Source organism: Rhyacophila brunnea, unplaced genomic scaffold (assembly GCF_057557595.1).
Source record: "Rhyacophila brunnea isolate RB1 unplaced genomic scaffold, BYU_Rbru_1.0 scaffold_6, whole genome shotgun sequence".
Classification (NCBI taxonomy): domain Eukaryota; kingdom Metazoa; phylum Arthropoda; class Insecta; order Trichoptera; family Rhyacophilidae; genus Rhyacophila; species Rhyacophila brunnea.
Window position 1 is genome coordinate 21,898,909 of NW_028233276.1, and position 22,390 is coordinate 21,921,298.

General features: G+C 34.1%; 1 protein-coding gene across 1 annotated transcript in view; it reads left to right on the forward strand.

Moving 5' to 3' along the window:
* Positions 1–22,390, forward strand: part of Trmt61 (tRNA methyltransferase 61) — a 209,115-nt gene that overhangs the window by 91,378 nt on the left and 95,347 nt on the right. Inside the window, exon 5 of the mRNA XM_085957038.1 lies at positions 9,604–9,773. Coding sequence (XP_085813164.1) covers positions 9,604–9,773 — 170 coding nt within the window. The remainder of the gene's footprint in view (positions 1–9,603; positions 9,774–22,390) is intronic.

Consider the following 22,390-nt stretch of genomic DNA (forward strand, 5'->3'; position numbering starts at 1 on the left):
AACCCTAATGTACTATGGTAAGGACTTATATGCAATTATAATTTCATGCCGTTTTCCTTGAGTAAATTAACAGAACTATACTCTACCCACTCACATTAAGCATCTGCAATATTAAAATGATATAGTGACACATCTCATGCTCTCAATACGCGTGCTGATTACGGTCGAGATAACCAACGTAATTAATCAAATCTACCTTTCTTGTGCGTCTACCTTTAAAATAAATCTACGGATATCTCTATTCTTGCATCTCTATGGACTAGCTCAAAGAAATCCGCTTTGCTTATACCTACTGGGTGAGCTTTTGAAAAGTTAAATAACTATTTGTAGTATTCTTATATTAGCTTTGGTTTCCAATTTAATTTTCTTCTTCTTTACTGGTGTTCTTCAGATCTTTCGTTCTTCTTTTCCAGTTCATTACTTTGAACGCTAGTAAATCTTTCTACAATATCCGTTTTATGCACAAAAAGATTAATAAATATAATTCAGATACGCGATAATACACTACATTTTGATGCAGGGTTTTGAATGTGTGAGTATCCTACGAAAATTAAAAATCATATACGTGCAATAGTATGTGTTGTAACCTTCAAATACGCCAATGACTATTCTTTTGCTAATGACATATTCTTTGCACACCCGTTAGGTTTTTCAGTTCGCATTAATTCTGTGTTCCCTGGTTTTATGACTGGTATATGTAGCAAGTTTCGTCGGTGGTTGATATATACGAATCACGTGGCCTACCCAGCGTTCACATAGGTTATGTATGTAATCTGAAAACATTTACTTCTTATATGACGGCACAGTCCAAATCGAGGCCTGACCTCCTTAATTCCTCCGTCCGTCCGTACAATCCGTCTCCACAATACCCGGTCTCCATTTGACCTTAGATTTATCATTGACCTACGATCCTGGTCGTAGGGACATCGCCATCTGATGCTATCCTAGTAGATAGGACCTAAAATATTTCGTAATATTCTATGAGCAAATCCCTACATGTAACATGTGATGTCCGTTTCTGAACCGTAAACTCGTACTACTGACCTCAACAACGTTTTATGTAATATGTGAAATGTTGCGTTTCTTGATAACTTGAAGTATTTGAGCTTTTTAGCGCAATACGTGTAAATATATTTTTAACAAAGAAGGTACAAGTAAACTAAATATCATATTACATTATATTATATTTGTCTCGATTTGACTGTCTGTCATTCTGTCTGTAACGCACGACACACGCACACACACACACTATTGCATAATAATGATGGCGCAGCCGAGCCCGCGTGGCAACTCTCTCATGCAACTGTCACTGGGTGACACTCGCCTAAAACACATCGGCTTTATCGAAATAGATAATTACCATTCTATATTAGTATTCAAATCGACTCGTTCTTAGCTTTGAATAGTATTACTATATACCTATTGCTTTATTAGCTAAATAGTACATGAATGTTAACAGGTTTGGTTGAACTCAGTTTATTATCGCCCTGCCAATAGGCATCAGCAAATTACTTAATACAACAAACAACTCAAATTCCTTATTTCTTATAAGTATAGTTATATTTTTAATGGTCATATTAAATGGATGTTGGTATAATGCAAAATTACCGCCATTCATCTTATGTGTATAAGTAACGTATTAATTTCTTAAGCTTACATTAACTCTGTCAGTTTTTTCCTTCCCACTCTGTATAATTATTTATTAGATCCGTATCATTACAGAGTCTAATGCGTAGCTTTCATGAGCTATAATCACATGCAAACGGAGCATTTAACTCATCTGACTCAAGTGATTTAAATGTCCCACCGTAGAATGTTAAACCTAAACCAATAAGCAAAGCAATATTATACAAGTAGCAAATTAATTGAGAGTGTTTCAGTCGAGAATCGTGTCAATTGCGTGGTATACTTTATATTAGCTAAGTAGGTACACACATTCCTTTTAGATTTTGTAAATTGTATTACATAATATTATGTTCTGTCATATTCCTATCGTATTAAGGGATTGGTAGACTAAACCAATTGGAACGAGTGATCGATGCTGCGAGAAGAAGATCAGGCGAATAAAATATGAAAGAATCGTATCACGAAAATCACATATAAAAGACGCGTTAAAACGCCAATATGTTCAATACACGGTATTGAACCCTGGACTTTCAGAGTCCGACAGGAAGAAATTTTACGAGTTTGAGATGTGGTGCTAGCGCATAAAAACCGGCAGAGATGGCAACAATCAATATCGTCTCCTGGCCAACTACTTAAGGCGCATTCTCCAATTCTTCAGTCACGTGGTAAGAAAAGATCCGAGAAGCCTCGAGAAGGGAGTGATCTCTGGTAGCGTCGGAAGAAGGAGGTTACGCTGCGACAAGATCAGCGCAGGATCGCTCTAGATTGAAGGAAATTGTTGGCAATGCTTGTAATTTCACCATCCTCAGTAATAAGGCAAAGGATATGAAGAGCCGGGACAGTTTCGTCACGCAGCTACCTGAAACGAATGAAAAATAGTATCTGCACATTCACTGATGCGAAATTTACGGCGCATGTCAACTGGAAATTGTTACGTCATACGACAAACAGATAATTTTCATCTACCTATCAAAAATGTCGCACCAATGATATGTACATTAAATTACAATCCCACAAACTTATATGTAGAGGACAAAAAATAAATTACAATAACGCCATATTGAATACGTTATTCCACTGTCAAATTCTATTCATTTGCAAGTCTTGATTTGGTAGTTTTCGACTGTGGCTCCCCCATCAATTCTCCAGATAAATTAGTGACACTGTACATGTGTTTGATGAATGACAACCAAATCACACATACAAATTCGACGTGTTGACGTGAGCTTAGATACCACTGGATGACTTGAATTTGTCTCTTCGAGCTGTATGTCTGCCGATTTCCAGGAACAATATATCGCTGAATAATTATTGATTATTAATTTGAATATTATTGAACATCCTACAAATATAAAAGTAGGTCCAATCACATTGTTGAGTCAGGTTAATTTAATGTCTTGCGAAACCCGTTTAATTAGTGTGATTGACGTCTATGACTAATGCTGCTTATGTTTATATTCAAGCATCTCCTGATTGACAGATTTATTTTCTCAAAAGAAAAGAAGATGGTAATTAGCAATGACAACATACACTAAATACCTACATTATACTATACTGAGTTGTCGTTCCTGTATTCTTCATAAATACATGTCTCCGCGTACTTACAAATTAATTACATGCACTTATAATGTTAAAGGCAATTCGCATGAGACATTTAATGTAATGTATCAATTAAATTGCATGTCGCAACTTCCCGCCGAGTTTCTTGCAAACTGTGAACGCACTTCTTAATAATAATTGAACAACTACGTTCATCTCATTATTCAGCCATTTAATGGTAGCTTAAGTACTGTTTATTTTTTCTTTCTAGTTTGTAGAACTATTTGGTGACATCTGTGTTTGATTTGAATCCCAAGGCCGAACTAGATTCTCAATTGTCTAGGAATTGAATGACAATCATTATTTCATTCATCATATCTATATATGTATACATCCACATTAAGGAATTAGCTCCGTATTGGAGTGCAAATTTAATCGTGATTATACTAGGTACAATTATAGTTGGGTATTTCCCGAGAAAATCTCAATCTCGAGATTCGGGATTTCCCGAAATGATGAAATTTTGAATTCTCGAGATTCAAGATTGCCAGAAAAGAATTCTCGAGAATTCTCGAGATATCGGGAAATTTAAAAAAAAAACCTGTAAAAATTCTGAAATCAGTGTAAAAACAGACAAATTCCAAACAAAAATGATTTTTTTTTATTTATGTAAGAAGAGAAACAAAATAGAAGTAGGAAAACAAAAATAATTCAAAACATTACTTATTAAAATATAATTTCAGAAAACACAGACTGTCATCCGCTGCGTCTGACAATCGCATACGCTTTTGAGACATAAAACTCCCTGATGTTGCAAAAATTGCGCTCATTTTGAGTCGACGTTGGCTTAATTGTGTTAAATGCACCGATCAGTCTTTGAATGTTTTGTGTTTTCTGTCCACTTATTTCATATAGAAAACCGTTTTTTTTTCAATTAATATTTGATAGTAAAGAAATCCTGAATCCCGAGAAAAGATTATCGAGATCCAGGATTTCCCGAAATGTTAAAAATTTCAATTCTCGAGATTCGGGATGGAAAATCTCGAAAATTTCTCGGGAATTCCCGAAACCCATCTCTAGGTACAATGTAACATCATTCAATCAATCTACAGTAGCACCATGGGTACGGCAAAAGCAATTCGCAGTTGTGCTGGTGTTCTTTGCTAGAATTGAAACATTGAGGCATTTTATTAAACAATTCCAATACACAATACTGCCCACTACTTTTCATTGCATTCTCCGTGGAAAATAGGGCCGAAGTATGTAGCTTTTCTATATTTTGTAGTAGTTAAAAGTTATCTTATCATAATTCATATTCTTTTGTCATAAAATCTCCTTATTGGTAATGTGATCATCCCATCTACGTCGATACAGCTATAGATCAATAGGTAATATTGTTACACAGGTTATAGTTAGTATTTTTATAACTTCTGAATGTTTTAAAAATATCAAAAATACATCGATATAATAGTATTGGTTTCATTGTTTGTGACGCGGATGCCATGTTCACTTCCTCGACGTTGCACCTTCACCAATCATAACCATCGTATGCTTAAGCCCAATAGGTCATCCGCTGTGCTGAGCCGAGCAGCGATTAAAGCGATTAGTAGCGATAAATCAGGATCGCATGCTGTCATTTTTTTGCAGACTCGTTCATATCGATAAGATGGCTCTTCGACGCATACGAGGGGCTATAAACAAGTTGTAGCCAATTCAGGTAATCATTGCGCCATTGACGTGCCCAGAATATGCAAAGAAATCAAATAGATGTCTATCAAAGCATATGGATTAAAACTAGAACCATTGTTATTCTACAAAAAAACCTGACTTTTTATTTAGGACATTGTCTCATTACCTTCTCGACGGTCCATATCTAAGATGATGTGGCATTTTATCTTGAAGGCTTTTTATTATCTTTTTGTATTACATTACTGTGCTTGGTAGCCAAGTAATAGGTCAATAAGACAAAAATGTAAAAACCATAGCCATAATACCCAAGTAAAACACGAGAGCTCTCAAATATTGAATGCGCGTTATATTTACGTGGCAAACTGTAATGCCTATTATTATGATACAAACGTAATTATTGAAAATAACACATCTTTAAGTTTATACCATATTTTTCCACACATTAAAAAATCGGTAACACAGTAGGGTAAGCCAGTTCCCATTAATTTCCCGGTTGGTAGCTGTAGAAAAAATCTTATTCATTATGTGAAAACTCGTGACTGGAGTTATAGTGGAGGTACGTACTAACGATTAGTAAATAGCGTCACCTCTTACTTAAAAGGTCGGAGCTGCGTTTTTGTCTATTTTGACTTCATTGTCTTTGTTAAATAATTTTAAAGATAATAAAACGAAAAAACAAAAATCCAATCAATGTTTTATAGGTATAACTAAAAAATTACGATTCCAGCATTTATATTAGCGTTGTGGCGTCATTAAAATTTATTGAAATCGTACTACTGAACAGTTGACCGTATACGTAGGGGTGTCGGTAGGATAAGTTACTTACTAATTCACTCGCATTGACGTTGTTACTAATGTAGCTTATATAGATGACAGCATTAATGAGAGTGATGAATACTAAGAATGTGTAAACAAGGCATTACGCTAAAAAAATAATGTCACTGTTTTTTTAATATATGGTGTTTCCGATTTTCTACGAGTTATCTTTATAAAACTAGCCATATCACTCGGCGCTGCCCAGGAGTGGAAAGGTTTAATATTTGAAAATAAAAATTCTAAATTCAATCCGTAGAGTGCAAAGGATTAAATTTAAAAAAAATAAAGAAATATAATATTATAAATTATTATTTTTAACATAATATAGTATATTTTTATACATGTATTGCATTTAAATATCTTAAAAAGTAGTACATATTCAATTTATTATTTCTATATAATATAAATATCCATCCATAATATAAATATCCCCTCCATCATTCCAGGGCTTTTCGATATACAATATTTGTGGCTTTTCCATTTGGTGCCAAAATATATAAATTTTTACTACTCCCCACTCTTGATGGCTGTAATAACACAATTATTTGCATATAACTTTGCCATTTGACCTCCGATCGAGCTGAAATAAACGCCAATATTTTTTTAATGTACACATTCTAGCGACATTTTTAATAAAAATGGGGGTTGCAGCATTAAATTCCGCGTTTCGAGGCCCTGTACGCGGCGGCATTTCCCGCAAAAACCGTAAAACTGTCCCCGGGGTGTAACGGATAAAATCTGAAATTCGAGACCTCCACCACGCACTCCGGCTCGCCGGCCTCCGTCCACTATCCAAATTTTGTCGAAATCTGACTGCGCGTGTGGATTTGTATAAAGAAAAACCGACACGACGGTACAAACAAACATATTTTCGAAATTATAGTATAGATACATCCTACAACATTATTAGAAAGCTCAATCATGTGTCTATGTCGTAAATTAATATCCCCATTGAATTGAAATGTACGCCACTTCCAATAAATGTACTCTCACAGAGTAATTTATGAGCAATTGAATCATCTTCGCATGGCGTCCGCTGTTTATTTTCATTTTTTTCATATTTGTACTTACGTAGGTATCTTTGAAATCGCTTATTTGCGTATTGCAAATTGCATTCGCTCAGAATAACTAAACAAATATCTCCGAGGGGCAATTTAGAAGTTGAAACGTTCTTGGTTTATGCCAAGTTTCTATCAGATGAGACGGACAGCTCAATCTGTTTCATATGACAATCTATCTTAGTAAAATTATTTGTATAATGGTATACTATGTATGTATTTTTTATTGTGTTAATTCTCAATTCGTGGTGGAAATACATTGTATTATTAATTTAATTTAATAAAACGCAATTTTTATAGTACTTTTTCCACTTTTATTAATCATATCTGGACCAGTTTCGTCCGCCTCAGAGGGACATTTTCAACTAAATAATCTTTATACAACAGGCATTTATCAAAACAAATTCAAAAGATGACATAAATAATCAACCAATACATTGAATTATCCATCCAATAATATTATTTCAATAACAATAAAAATAAAATGAATGATATTGGATATTAATATGTCATATCTACTTTATTAAGGACACTAAACCATTTATTCTAAATTGAAAATTCTAAAATGATGTAGGTTCATGTCCTGTCCGGCACCATAATTTTCTGATTTTTATGTTTATGAGGCAGTGGCAAAGTGGAGGTAGGCTGTTAATATCCGACATAAATAGTACACACTAAACTTTGAATACAAACTACAGATGGTGCTGGTTAGATTTGAAAATCAATTAAACCCCCCTGCCTGAACCAAACTAATAGTCAATTAATATCATTATGGGCGATCCGACAAAAATAATGCACACTTTTTCAGTCACACTTAATTGTTTTCATTGTATTAAGAATACATAATATTACAGATGGTGTTGGTTATTTTTTTTTTAATTCATTAAGCTGTACTTAAACCAAATACAAATTATTTTTCTATCTATAAAATATCTAAAATTATGTGCAGGGTTTAAATGAATTTTGACAACTAACCTACACCATCTGCAAATTATAGTCTTACTTCGTTCATTGAAAACAAATATATATGACTGTCTATGTTGCGTATGCTATATTAAATTCGGATCTCAACAGCCTACCTCCACCCTTCGCCACTGTTATGAGGTGTTCCCAAATTAAGTAATGTTAAATTAAATATTGTTATAGAAACTTTTAAATCTCAATCTCAAAAACATTTTATTAAGTATGGATAATTTATCATGTTATAATATTTTCGTCACTTATCTATGGGTTGTTTTCAATTTATTATCTTTAGTAAATTCTAGTTGTTTCCGTAAAGTAATCGTTTTATGTCGAATCTTCATCAGTATGTAGGTATATACTCTCAACATTATTAATAATATAAATTAATTTTCTAAGTGTAAATTAATATTATAAACGATTTTGCCTCGTAAATGAATTCAATACAGAACATAGTCTCGATCGATTTATTCGAGTTTTCCTTCTGGAAAAACTTCTTATTATTGGCGGGTTTATTTTTTCAAGGTGGCAGTATATATATATACCATAAAGGCTTATAACGTTTTGAAAATAATTATTATTTTGTATCTTAGGCTATCGTTATTATCTCATTATTGTGTGGCGTCCTTGTGTCGATTTGTTGTTATGCCGTACCTACTATTATAATAACATAACTCTGCAAAGTTTATATTGTTTAACCACAAATAATGTAAAATAACTCAAATACCTTACCATAATGATGCCTTACAAGATTTACAAGTTTCTTGTTTCAATTGAAAATGTTAAATAGTGATTTCAAAAGAGGTCAAAGGGTTTGTATTGTAATGGTTTTAATACGACTGTTTATCTGTTATTATCGCCTCTTATTTTAAATGCATTATCACTTGAAATTAACTTTATAATAAATATAAACAACTATACTTTAAATATACTTTATGCATGTAGTTAGTATGTGTGTGTGTGTGTGTGCCTACTTCACTACATCGTAAGTAAAATATATATTATCTACACCTATAATAATACTATCGACCGAAGGTACTTGATGGATTTTGAATTTAAATTCTAATGGATTTAAGTTGTGTACTATTCCGTTTGAGTCTTTTTTTGTGACCCGGATTTCGCCCTTCGGCGTCGTCAGGCACTGTGTATACTCACCAAAAGGCAAATACACACTGTGTGTACGTCTCAAATGAAATAGTGCAAAACTTAAATCCATTAGAATATATCTCAAAGTCAGTAATATAAGTCAAAATATGTTTGTTTGATTTCCTTTTTCTACTTGGCCTCAATGGACGTCTACATAATATAAAAAATACATAGTTGTAAAAACTTAGTAGAAAATTATAGTATCAATGCGAGCTGAGTGGTAGAAAAAGAGGTAGGTATATTAATTTGAGAAAGGGACAGCTCATAAAATTTCGAAGTTACACTCAAGTAGACTGAGTAAGAATAAGAAATTGTGAGGAGTTGACAGCAATTAGTTGTAATTCTTATTGATATTGTCATTGTATTTCTAGGAGTTCTGAGCTCTTCATTAGCGCGATGACGAATTTTTAAATTATTATATTTAATGAAGTTTTGAATATTGTGAATGAAGTGATTAACAAATTAGGAAAATGGTTAGTTTTCAGATAACTGATTTGTTTTTTAACAAAAAGACTAAATTATCACGAAGTTTTTCCAATATAGACTCGGTCACAGTCGTTTCATGTTAATTAAAAATGCCTATATTTAAAGCTTTACAGTTTTATGAAATTTATCATCCGCTAGACCTCAAAATCTTTTGGACCGATTAATAATGAATGTTTGAGGTCTGGTTCAACAGTATCAATGTAATATTATTTTGTTTTTCGGTTACAACTTTTTGTACTGTCGTACAAACGTTCTCACATCGAATCGTCTCTATCCGTTCTAGGTGGGCGATTTTGCAGCTTCAGTCCATGTATCGAACAGGTGCAGCGAACCTGTGACATTCTGCTCTCGTCAGGATTCCACGAGGTCAAGACCATGGAGCTGCTGCAGATGGAAGTGAAGGTAGCCAGTAGGCCTCTCACTGTCAGGGAGTTGGACTTTGTGAAGTTTAAGGTAAGATATTTATATTTTATTACTGTATTATTCGTTCCATTGAAATTCGCTCGTTTCTTAACACAACGTTTGAAAAACAATATAGGTATTGTTACATCTACAGGCGTCGTCGGTCGGCCTTTGGACGCTGGTTAGCGGAACCTCCATGTTCCTGTTTACCTTACGTTTGATGTATGTTGAACAGGCCCCGAACAGGCGTCTGTGTATCATGGTGATCTTGTGTAGGGCAGGTCCAATAATCAAAATTGTAGCGGAGAACGGTTTTTTTTAAAGATCAATACAATTACAGCGTAATATAGTTACAATAGTTAAAGCTGTCTCTTAGAGACGTTCGAGCATCCTCAGACGTAGACTGAATCCTAATGCTCTGGTATCGATTTATATTATCTGATGGTGGTGTACGATACCATGTACTGCCTGCCTTTTCGAAATTGGCCAGATTTGGCAGATAAAAAGTTTGTTACAAATCTTATAACTCATCAAATTTGTAAGTAAACACAGAAATATATAAAATAAAACTTAATAATGATAGACTTAATTGAAGCTGCTCCTAGTTATCAGACTGCCATAAGCCGGTTACGGCCTAATCCCCGAAGGCAGAGTCAATTTAATAAATTTCATTATTATATTCACTCAATCGTGATTGAACCGCACTGATACGTATTAGACGTTTAATTTTTTAAAGCATTAAAATGGTACTATTCTACACTTATTTTTAATATTTAAATGTAATATTTAATTACCTCTTTTCTAATATATGGTCAACAGTCACAGCATTTTCAGGTTTTATCAAAAATGTTCTTACCTACGCCAAAAACATTTTTGAACCTAATAGCAGTGTTAGGAATGCAGTGTATCATACAGTATTTTCAATTTAGAATTATTCAACTATCTCTTTGTGAAATTAATTGACATTATTTCCCTTCATATTTTAATTATTGAGGGGTAAACAATGAACGAATCAACCAATGACATTGAAGATAATCTTCTATAGAGATATTGCCTGAATATATCAAAAGGACGTTGAAAAAAATGTCACTCAGGTTAGCTAAACTGACTGCCAAAAATATATTATATGTCGTTTTTCAACGTGTGTTTGATACAGAACAAGGATATAATAGGTTTGGTGAATAAATATGGAATCTGTGAGGTTGGTGTATAAAAATGCGGAGTAGGTATCACTAAGTCCCATTATTTATTATATCTGCATGATTTATGTCTCCTTTTGTTTCCTCCACCGGCTCCATCTCTCTTGATCCGGCGCCGCATCCATATTGACTAGATATCAAATCTATTCACCTCTATTCAAACCAAATATCATCTCTAAATACGAGTAACACCTGCTCGCAAAGAGGTGCTTGTCCTAACCCGGATTAACATAATAGTCTCTGATACTTTTTTGTAATATCATAGAATAGAAGTTGCCGCCCTGTCGTTTGAATCGACAAGCTGTTTCCGCGGTTTAATTGATTTTGAATTAAACGGACGCTAAACGACTGACTTTACGCATGCCGGCCGACTTGCAGCTTTTTAAACTCCATATTCTTGTGTTGTTTTGTGTTTTTGCATTGAAGATTGCATAGTTACTGGACACGTATGTATTTTGAAAGAGCTGAACGATGTACGTACATGCGGATCTAAAATATATGAAAATTTTACATTTTAGAAATTTTATACAGGTTTTACATTTTTATTAGTATGTCTGTATTTAAGTATGTAACTGTATAATGTGTCAGTTGTATACTGGCATAGTGCACATTGTCATTCTCTTAGTATTGCCTTATATCGAAGATTGGCAACGAACTTGCAGTAGATACACCTCCCTATTCTGGGCCAATCAATCAGATCCCTTGTACATTGAGCCACTTACGGAAATTGTGTAATGAAGAGAATCTCATTATGCGTACTATTCTGCTGCCTTCTCTTGCATTATGAGTTGAATTATATCATATTGCTCATTGCGGGTGTGTACATTGAATTATTCAAATAAATCTACATTTTATTAGTGATTACATGGGTAAGCGTTGTCCACTATGGACTCTCGATAAAAAGTTTATGTAGCTACATTCAGTAATCGGGGAAGTTTCTGTTGATTTTTGACGAACTTGTCGACCACGTGAAACCGCACAATATATAAAACTAAAAATCATGTCAGCTGTTTTGGTCAAATACTCACATGCCTTGACTATGTAGTGTACTATATTAATAATACTTTTAGTATATATCCTATATATGTTTGGTATTAGTCTATGAATATTCAAAATTATCTAATTTATATTATTATAGTATGTAATTGTAGTCGATGGGATTTTCAATTTATTGACTAATCGTACATGAATGCATTCTAAATAGTATCAATATGCTACGGAGAATGTAGTAATATAAAAAACCTTTGCCATTCTCTGAAATTGAAACTAAATCTTTACATTACAATATTTTCATCGATTTAATCTCAATATTACATTAGAAATAAGTTAATCTCTCAAGTTTCTTACGTTATATTATAAATTACGTAATTCGCAATGTCCTACTGACGTCTGGATATGTAACATGTCGCATTATGTCTTGATCTTTCATTTGCAAGTAGACAAGTGTATCACTGATTGAAACAAATGTATAGCTATTTAAGATATCTACTCGTACAATACGTCGACAGAATGCGCATTTCCATATACTTAGTATTAATAACAGTAGTACCTAAGTTTTGCTAAAAATGCATAAATGGCATTTGGTTCTAATAAACAGACAAATGAAATGGACAGTTTTCCTTTGTTTCGAGCTATAAACTTTTACTGCGCGGTGAATTGTTATTATTTGTGTAAAATATTTTCTTATCACAACACTTAAAAGTATCGAACAAGTCTCTATTTCAAGTAACCTTTCTTGTAAATGTCACTCGGACTTTCGCAAACACAACCGGAACAATTGTACCGCGAACCATTTCCTTGATTTATTTTTACCCTCCGCACAGTCCTATTTATTCATTCGAACATTGCTTTTATTGTAATTCGAGGATAGAATCATCTAAGTCAAGAAACTAACATATTAAGGCGACGGACTAGAGTTATATTTTTTGAAGAAGTGTTGCTTTCAGTATCATCATCATCAGCCGGGGTCAATCCACTGCTGGATGAAGGCCTCCCCAAGCTTTCTCCAACTCTCTCGGTCCTGTGTCGTTCGCTGCCACGTATTTCCGCCGAACTTTACCAGTTCGTCAATCCAGCGGCTTTTAGGGCGACCCTGTGGCCGTTTCGTACCCCTTGGGTACCATTGGATGACGGCATTTGTCCAGCGGCCGTCCTTTCGGCGAGTAATGTGCCCCGCCCATCTCCATTTCAGCTGTTTGGCAACGTCTATTACATCGCGTACTCTTGTCTGCTTAATAACCCATTCGTTTCGTCTTTCAGTATAATATCTCATATTCTTATTTTAGAGACCGTCAGAAGTTTTATTAAGATCTTGAGAAAGAAGTTGAGTCATATATATCTTTCCGTCTTTCGGGTAATTTTAGGAGGTTTGCAGGAGATCACGATGTGTGAGATGAGTATCATCCTACAGTGATTATCCAGATAAAGGAACGGCTCCCGACAATATATCTGAGATGCATTTTGCAGTTTTTTAGACATATTGTTCGACGTGGACTGGATAACATGGAGAGACTGACTGGTTTTGGGTAGCCTCTAGAGAAGGCGAAGCAGAGGAAGAGCGTCAGTGCGCTGGAACGACTAAGTGAAAAAGCCTACTGAGGGCAACCTTCAATCTGCTTTGAGAGAATCAGAGTACCAAGAGGGGTGGAACATCGCGGTTGCTCAGAAAATGACAAAATTTCAAGGTGATCACGGTCCTCAGCCATGGAGAATGACCAAAAAGATAGAAAGCTAATAATTAAATCACTATGCAAATCATTTCTCGTTTCATTTTAACAAGCTTTACACATCATAGTCTGCTCCGAAATTCATTTGACAGTATCGCTCTGACACTGGCACACTGAGAGAATGTCTCTAATTAGTGTTACAAATATAAAACTATTTGTTTATACAATGAATAATAAAATACCATACGTTAATTAGTATACAAAGCAAAACGTCACCACTGGCTGCCATTTTGTTCTTAAGTGTATTCCAAATTCTTTGTGTAGAAACAAGTTACAATTACTGATAATTTTCAAAGCCTACCCAAATATTGAATTTTATGTACACATATTATGTATTTTGTCATGCACTGCTTTTCCATTCTACAAATAGGTACTCTTCATGAAATATAATAGCAAATACAAAATGATCCATATTACGATCTAGATATTATAATACAATCAGAGCGCACTCGCTGTCCGACAGTCGTCAAGTCGAACTTACTTATATCCAATATTGAACATTTTCCCAGGACCAAACAAACATAATATATCTAACAGTTAAAATAAAACAATGGCAGATAATAAATCAACACAATGCGCTCTAGTCAATAAATGGACTGCATCCTATTGTCTATGGATAATCATGCTCACGAAAGTCAGTCGATTTTATTTAAACATTATATCATGTTAGCCGTTGGACCATCGAAAAGGTTGGTGTAATAATTCGTAACTGTTGTATACTTTTGATTAATTTAATAATATTTTAAACCTATTAATTACGCCGATTACACCGTTTAGTAGTTGCGTTTTTCCTCTGTGTCCCGCGCCGTCATTGTCTGTTGACTAGTTGACTGAAGTAGTATGACTGAAAAAGTGTACACTACTTTTGTCAGACCGCCCATAGCATACATATACCGTATGGTTTGCTGTTCTTGCTGTTGCTTGTTCAAGATGCAGGAAGGAAAAATTCGTGTAGCCAAAACCATTCTTAAGGAGATGTATAAAACTTGCATCAATAATAATTATTATCTATCCTATTAGAAATTCAATTGCCTACGTATCCTCAATCGACAGTAGTATTTGGTTAAATATTGCTATTGTTGTAATATATTATGTTGTTTGTAAATTACATTTCGATAACGATATTATTTTTCTGTCTGTAAACTTGGACTTGAATGGTGCTCAAGGATTTTTTTCAAAACTCTATTTTAAGCAACCCCTACAAACGACCTTGTTTTAAATTAATGTATCATTCGAAAAAGGCTTTTAAGGTTTAGCCAATACCTACGTATTGAGTATAGTAAAGGATACTGCATCAGCCATCGAGGCATAAAAACGAATCGATGGAGATAATCTTGAAATTAAGACTTACGACCGCGAAATAAATTATGTTTGTTAGTAAGACATCTTCTGGTGAGATTGCAATTATTTTTAATATATTATCGCTCACCACGTATAGTCTAGGTTTTATAGTTGTATTTTGGATTCGAATATGCTATCTTTTAGCACTCTAACATTATACCATAATCTAAATATAAGACACTCAAGTGATAGATATAACCATTTAACTGTGCATACGATTGCCGCATGATTGATAAAGTATGTTTGATCCCGTCCACATCTAAGACCCAATTTAAGTTTCTGTATTTAATTATGATTTTTTATTAACAGTTTTTGCGCGGTCTCCGTATATTTTTCTTCTTTTTCCCTCGACGTTTCGGGGTCGTTACTGTAGCAGTTTTGCCAAGCGTACTATGATACAAAAAGTGTTGTATTAATTTTCGTTCCCCGCAAAATCTAAAATAGTAAGTGTTAGTACCTACTATAATTTTCCGCCAAATGTACGAAAATACGATACTTTTGAAGAATTCAATACCAAAAATATGTCTATCTTAGCTTTTTTCAGAGATATTATATTTTTACCAACTTTCATAAAATGTGTTCGATTTAATTTATTGTGTAAAAAGTGTGTTAGGTATAAGTTTGTAAAAAATAACTTCTGTACTAACGTACAGACGTAATCACTGCTATTGGCTAATACTCATATATATAAATGATGTACTCCCTTAAAGAACAGTCCAATCCACCATAATCATCAACCCCTTGACAGGCCGAATGACCTTATGAAACAATCACGAGAACACTAAAAAGGTTCACATTTCATAAATTCGGTGCGAATGCGGCTTGGTGACGTGCCAAGTGGGACAAACCTAGCCGACAGGCTGTGTGATTGTCAGTTTTTATCATTGAATTTTGAGACATGATACGCTACCCGATTGTGAAAATTGTGCATTGCTTTATTCTTGATGATTCCATTCTATCTGTAAACCCTGGATCTTCCGACACTAAATTCCAGACAAATGCTTTGGTGATTTCTCATCACTCATTCTCATTGATACCTACTTTTGTCCCGCCTTCGTGAAACGTGAAATTTTTAATAAATTTTAGTTCACCGTATTCGTGGAACATGGAGCGAAACTATTTTGAATCATCCGTGTATAGTTTTTTAATGCGTTATTAATAAAATATAAAAATATGTATAGCTCAAAGATGTTTCATTTAGAGTTAGAGCCTTCTTTGGCCCTTAGCCCTTAAGAATATAGCTGAAGTAATTATCAGATTGTCACATATTTGCCCATTGCTATGCAACAAATAAACAATGTTACTTTGACATTTGAAATATTCAATGAAAGTTAGTGACAGGGGGCGAACTCGTATTTTAACAGGCAAAGCTATCGCCACTTTTTTTTTAAAATAACATACCTACTGCATTTAATTAATTACTTTTTTTATTCAACAAATAATTCACACGATTGAAGAATGTAATATTATAATTATTGAACATACATAATTTTGAAAACACTTCTGAGAAAATACATTATTACCAATAGAAAAATTCTTTTTGAAAAAAGAATTAATCAAACCTGCATCTCTCGGGTTTCGTGCCCACGCATAGTGACCACAACGCTAAAGGTTGCTTGCTGCTATTGGTTTCACTGTAGGCTCCATCTCTATAAAAGAAGGTTTTCTCAATATATTCTGTACATTTATTGCTTTTCCATAAAAAAATTGGTGTATACACATAAACATTTTGGGTTTGGGTCGAAATCCCGAAGGCCGGAATCCCGAAGGTCGAAATCCCGAATGCTGAAATCCCGAATGGCCGAAATCCCGAAAGCCTAAATCACGAAAGCCGAAATCCCGAATACCGAAATCCCGAACGCTGAAATCCCGAATGGCCGAAATCCCGAATGGCCGGAATCCCGATGATTGCGCAATTTTTGCAAGAGAAACAAACCCATTTTTGCGGAAAATGGGTTTTGCAGATTGCGCAATTTTTTGCAGGAGAGACAATTTTGCAGAAAAAATGGATTTTGTCTCTCTTGCAAAGATTGCGCAATTATTGCTGTTTGTATTTTTTTATTTTTCGGGATTTCGGCCTTCGGGATTCCAGCCATTTAGGATTTCGGCCATTCGGGATTTCAGCGTTCGGGATTTCGGTATTCGGGATTTCGGCTTTCGGGATTTAGGCTTTCGGGATTTCGGCGATTCGGGATTTCGGCCATTCGGGATTTCAGCATTCGGGATTTCGGCCTTCGGAATTTTGTCCGGCACCCAAACATTTTGTATTACAGCGATTACATAGCATTTGTAATTGAAATACTAACCTTCAGATTATACTAGCCATATAAAAAATCATTTCCTATACTCTGGAAGCACAAACTAGATGGCTGCATGTTTTGACGTTTTTTATAATATTGTACGTACATATTATGATGTAGATACTGTTGTTGATGGCCGAGCGGCTAACAGCGTCGGCTTATAATGTCGTGGGTCTCAGGTTTGAATCCTAGATCTGGCAAGTATACACATAGTTGTTTTTGAATGTGTATTTGGAGTTGGGAGTATTTGGAGTGGAGACAAAATTAAACGACAAAATTCTGTCAAAACAAACCTTCACACTGCGGATTATCTTCTTAGGATCGGACATGGTCAAATATAAATGATTATGTAAATATTCTAAACAATGTTAGAAGTTCATTTTCTATGTAACATTTCCTACAAAGAAAAACTACGAACAATGCGACTTTACATCGCAATTTGGTTGGTTGCTCATTTCCAATGAATACGAATACAGTATATCCTGAACCGAACCCCCATCCCCCCTGCCTAGTGCACCTGGATTCGCTTTCAATAATGATCTTTTAGATTTCTCCAAAGCGCGGCGCTAATAACCTATATCCATACAAAAATATGAGTAACGATTACAGACTTGATTATTTGGTATTATTTAAAGATGGCGCTAGTTTCTCACTAAACCTGATTCTGGATGGGCGTCAAGTACATTTATATATAATATTAGAAACGCAGTTTCTTTTGTGATTCGTCTACCTGAGACGATCATGATATATACCAAAAGACGTGATGCTAGTTCCGGAAATGGTCATCGGTCCCTCCCTCACACCTTTCACTTGGGCATTTCAAGGGCACCGTATTTTCGCACGTACACTATGACAGACAAAAATAGTTACAAAAGTATCATATTATGTATAGGTACTAAACCCCTAGCCAGCACCTACCTATATTGCACGTTGTGTTTTCAATAGAATGATAAATAAATTCTTCGATTTGACTTATTTTTGCGAGTCGTACATATCAAATAATATTTAATCTCCGCCGCTGATCTCTATTGAAATAGGGTTTCTTCGTCGTCTTTGGTTTTATTTAAAATATTTTGTAGTTAAATTATTATTAACAATTAAACAATTATTACTGGGTCTTAGTTTAATACAGCAGATCGTTTATATTCTCACGTGAATAAACAATTCGCATAACGAGTTTTTTGTTAGGTCATAGAGTAAAATAAAATTATACGTCATTTTTAGTAGGTACTTAATATATGACTGCAGGAGTTAAACGAAACTTTTATTTGCATACCAAATAACTATAATCATTACTTCTATAGCTAGTTATCAAATAGCCATACCTTCAATTTTATCAACATTTACATTGCAGAATTTTTTATTCTTATTACGGGTACATAAACAAAGTCTCACAACTGATTTTTTTTCTTCTAATCGATTTGTATTATTATGGTAATGTGATTGGTTGCCTTGGGTTAAAATACCTTGACAGTCACTACAACAATATGGGATGTTACAACATTGAGGTGCCGTGAGCTGCCATTATCGTAAACCCGCCGTACATTCCGCCCAATTTCCCATATAGCATGCTTATTATGTTCGGAATTTAAAATTATCAAGACCCTCAATGTCTATGATGCATTAAGAGTCACTCTGCCTCATTATTTTAATGGCGTGTTTTATTATAATCATATTGTTGTTATTTTTTGAAAGCACTATTTTAATGCGATTAACCTCTGCGTTTATATTTATGGATTTTACCGTATAGTATATACCATTGTTTCCCAAAGCGGGCGATGACCGTCCAGGGGGTGCTGGACATATCCAAGGGGAAGCAGTAGCCTGGGAAGCAATATGGGAGCTTTTAATATAAATAAAGAGGCGTTGAAAACAAAAATAAAACGGAAAAACTGTTGGTGCCACAAACTTGATTATAATAATTGAGGCGTCTAATTCCAGAAAGCGATAAGTCCACATTTGGTCAAAATCGAGAAAAAATACGCACGTATTCTTTGTATAATTTTACACAATATGTATTGATCTATAAATTCCAAAACGCGACATAACCCTACGAAAAAAAAAAATAATAATAAGGGAACGTTCAATATTGAAAAGGGCGTCTCCCATGCTGTATCTGGTAAACTCATGACAGTGCCACGGAAATATGTGCCTTATGCGGAGTAAATTAAAAAGTGAGCTACAAATAGCGCTACGTCCAATTTTATTTTGCCTATATTTATTAGATTTAAGAGTTTATAGGCTGAAACAAATTGCCTTTTGGTTATAATTTCGACAAAGAATACAACGGAAAAAATAATCTCACGTTAAAACAAATAATTGAAGCTTGAAATATAAAGACGTTGTTTCCCGAAAATATTGAATTGTGGACTTGTCGCTTTTTGTAATTAGACGCCTCAATTATAACCTCCCAAAAATGAAAAATATGAAGATACTATGTACGTACTTGAACTTAATGCAATCATACTAAAATGTATTTATCAAAATAAACTTGTTTACATTTCACATTATGCACTAAACTTTCATCATCTTTATTATTGTACACTCGAAAAGAACCGGAGCGGACCGGAACACAGCTCCGGTTCGCAAAATTTTCGATAAAGGTCCGATTAAGCTGTAATGAACTTTTGTGTTATTTTAATACAAATGTATTAAGTGCGATCCTATTCAATTTAGGAAATATACTTCCGGAAAATTATCGAGCTCTCCGATTCGTAAAATTTTATATTTCGAGCGTTAATTCTAACAACCCAGTATCTCTATATTGTAGTAATATAATCACCATGTAAGAAAAAGCAGGGGTACCTACGATGATTCATAACAAAATACATAAGCAACCATTCTTGAATTTTAATTTGTACAACCTTTATTGAATCTAAAACCATTTATTTAAATAATATGTTATTTAATGGCCTAGCAATGTTTGATTTTTTCTTTATTGAATCAATATATCCAAGCTGCAAATATCAGCAAAAAATATCTAAAGTAATAAAATCAAATAACCCATATTACATCACGCTCGGCGTATCCATTCCGGCGGACAGTACTTATTGTGCACCATACTGATTTATACTTTAATTTCATGTTTGAACATTCTAAATTGCATGTTGGTTTAGCAGCATTGCCTTTATCGATTCCAAACGTAAGTGCCATAATCTGAGACCTCTTATATTGTATGTCTACATATTTGTTATTATAACTTTACATGAAAGTGGCCATTACGAAAATTATTCACATACATACTTCTCATAACCGTGTTTAAAGTGGGTATTTAATATGACAATCTAATGGCAATACTATTCTTATTAAAATATCACTCGATACTCGCTTTAGTCTTCGAATTGTCAGTGCATACCGCCACGTGACCTAGTCTCCTATCATTTGACAGGATAATTTATTCCATCCAGCAGCATATCCCGTGTATCCTTGTAAAGCGTAAATCGCGCTTGTAGCATCGCTTCAGAATGAGGGAGAAATGGTCGGTCACGATTACGATATCCATGGGACTTGTCGCACTCTCGAGCGGAATCCAGAAAACATGTCATAAGCCATGTCATGCGCCTTTTTGTGATACGTGCATATTATCATATTATTATCTTACGAACACAATATTATATTATCGACAAACATGCATTTCGAATGGTGAATTAATATTATGATATCCTAAAACATATTATATTTATTATTAAAAAAAAACATATACAATAAATAGAAGAGGCATCGAATTAGATAAGAAGACACAAAACGCGCGATTTAAACACTGTCGGCGATATCAACCATTCACAATAAATGCATGCATCCCGCCTTCTGCGCACCTTAATTGCAAGCCTTTTCAACAGCAAATGAAGCTGAAATTGACAGCTAATAAACATATATAAGGATTCAGTTGTTTTTTTTTTTCACTTTTTTGAAAAGCGTATCTTCCAATATGATTTAAACTTTAACTGATAAGCATTACTCACTTTATTTAAAAAAAAATGAAAGATTTTTAGACCAAATCCCAAAACGCCAAAATAGCTGTGACTGCTAACTGCATATTGAAAAAAGTTTCTTTACCTACATTTTTAATTTTAATATTTTTACGATGAGGAAAAGTTTGTAACATATAAAATAGCTAATATGTTCCAGTTCGTTTTAATTTATAAGTTAAGTATATGATTTCGCCAATACAGTGAACAATCAAGAGCAATCCGCTCAATGAAAACGAATATGTCTACGTCTACCAAATGCAGTAAAACAAATTAAGAAACCGGCTAACTGATTTTGCGGTTACTATCGTATTTTTTTCTCTGTATAATTTATATACTTCTATTAATGTTTTATTAGCTTTATGCAGATGCAGTATATCAACACCGTTTGTCATTACCTGCTAAGTGTATTATTTATTATCTTCCAACTCGTCCTGCGTTAGTTGTGCCTGTAATAAATTATTATTTTGTTCGCGAATTCGGCGGTCAGTCTCACGACGAACCTGCGGTCATGGACACTTAAGAATACATTACGCGTATCCCGGTAGCCGTAAAAATAAAATCAAAACTTTGCACTCCTGAGCTTTTATTTTTCGTTTAAAAGCTTACAACTCAATCGAAAACGTTCGCTGTGAGCTTTCTGAATGAACTTGGAAATTTTATAATTTCAATTAGATACAACAAAGTAGTATTTAGTATTTGTTTTTAAAGACATAATTAATAAAATATTCATCAATATAATCTATATTTAATTTGTTAAGAGATTTTACAGTAGGTACCTATGCCATTTCCAGTCTAATGAATCGAGTTTTTCGTTAATTTGGGCGAAAATTATGCAAGCTCAATTTTTATCGAAATGATCAATAATACTCGTACAACAGGCATTTCATACAGAAACAAAAGCGTCGTCTAGTGTGAGAGGTAGAATTATCCAATCGTATAGGTACTTATATAATTTTACATTTTCCAAAAAATGAAACCTGAAATCCTCACAAGTCTCCGGCGCAGTTCTAATTTTAAAATTGTATGATATAGGTACTTATGAACAAAACATCACGCATTGAAAAATAGGTAATTATCATTCAATAAATTATGCATGCATATTATATATTGAGGTCCTTCAATATAGCCGAA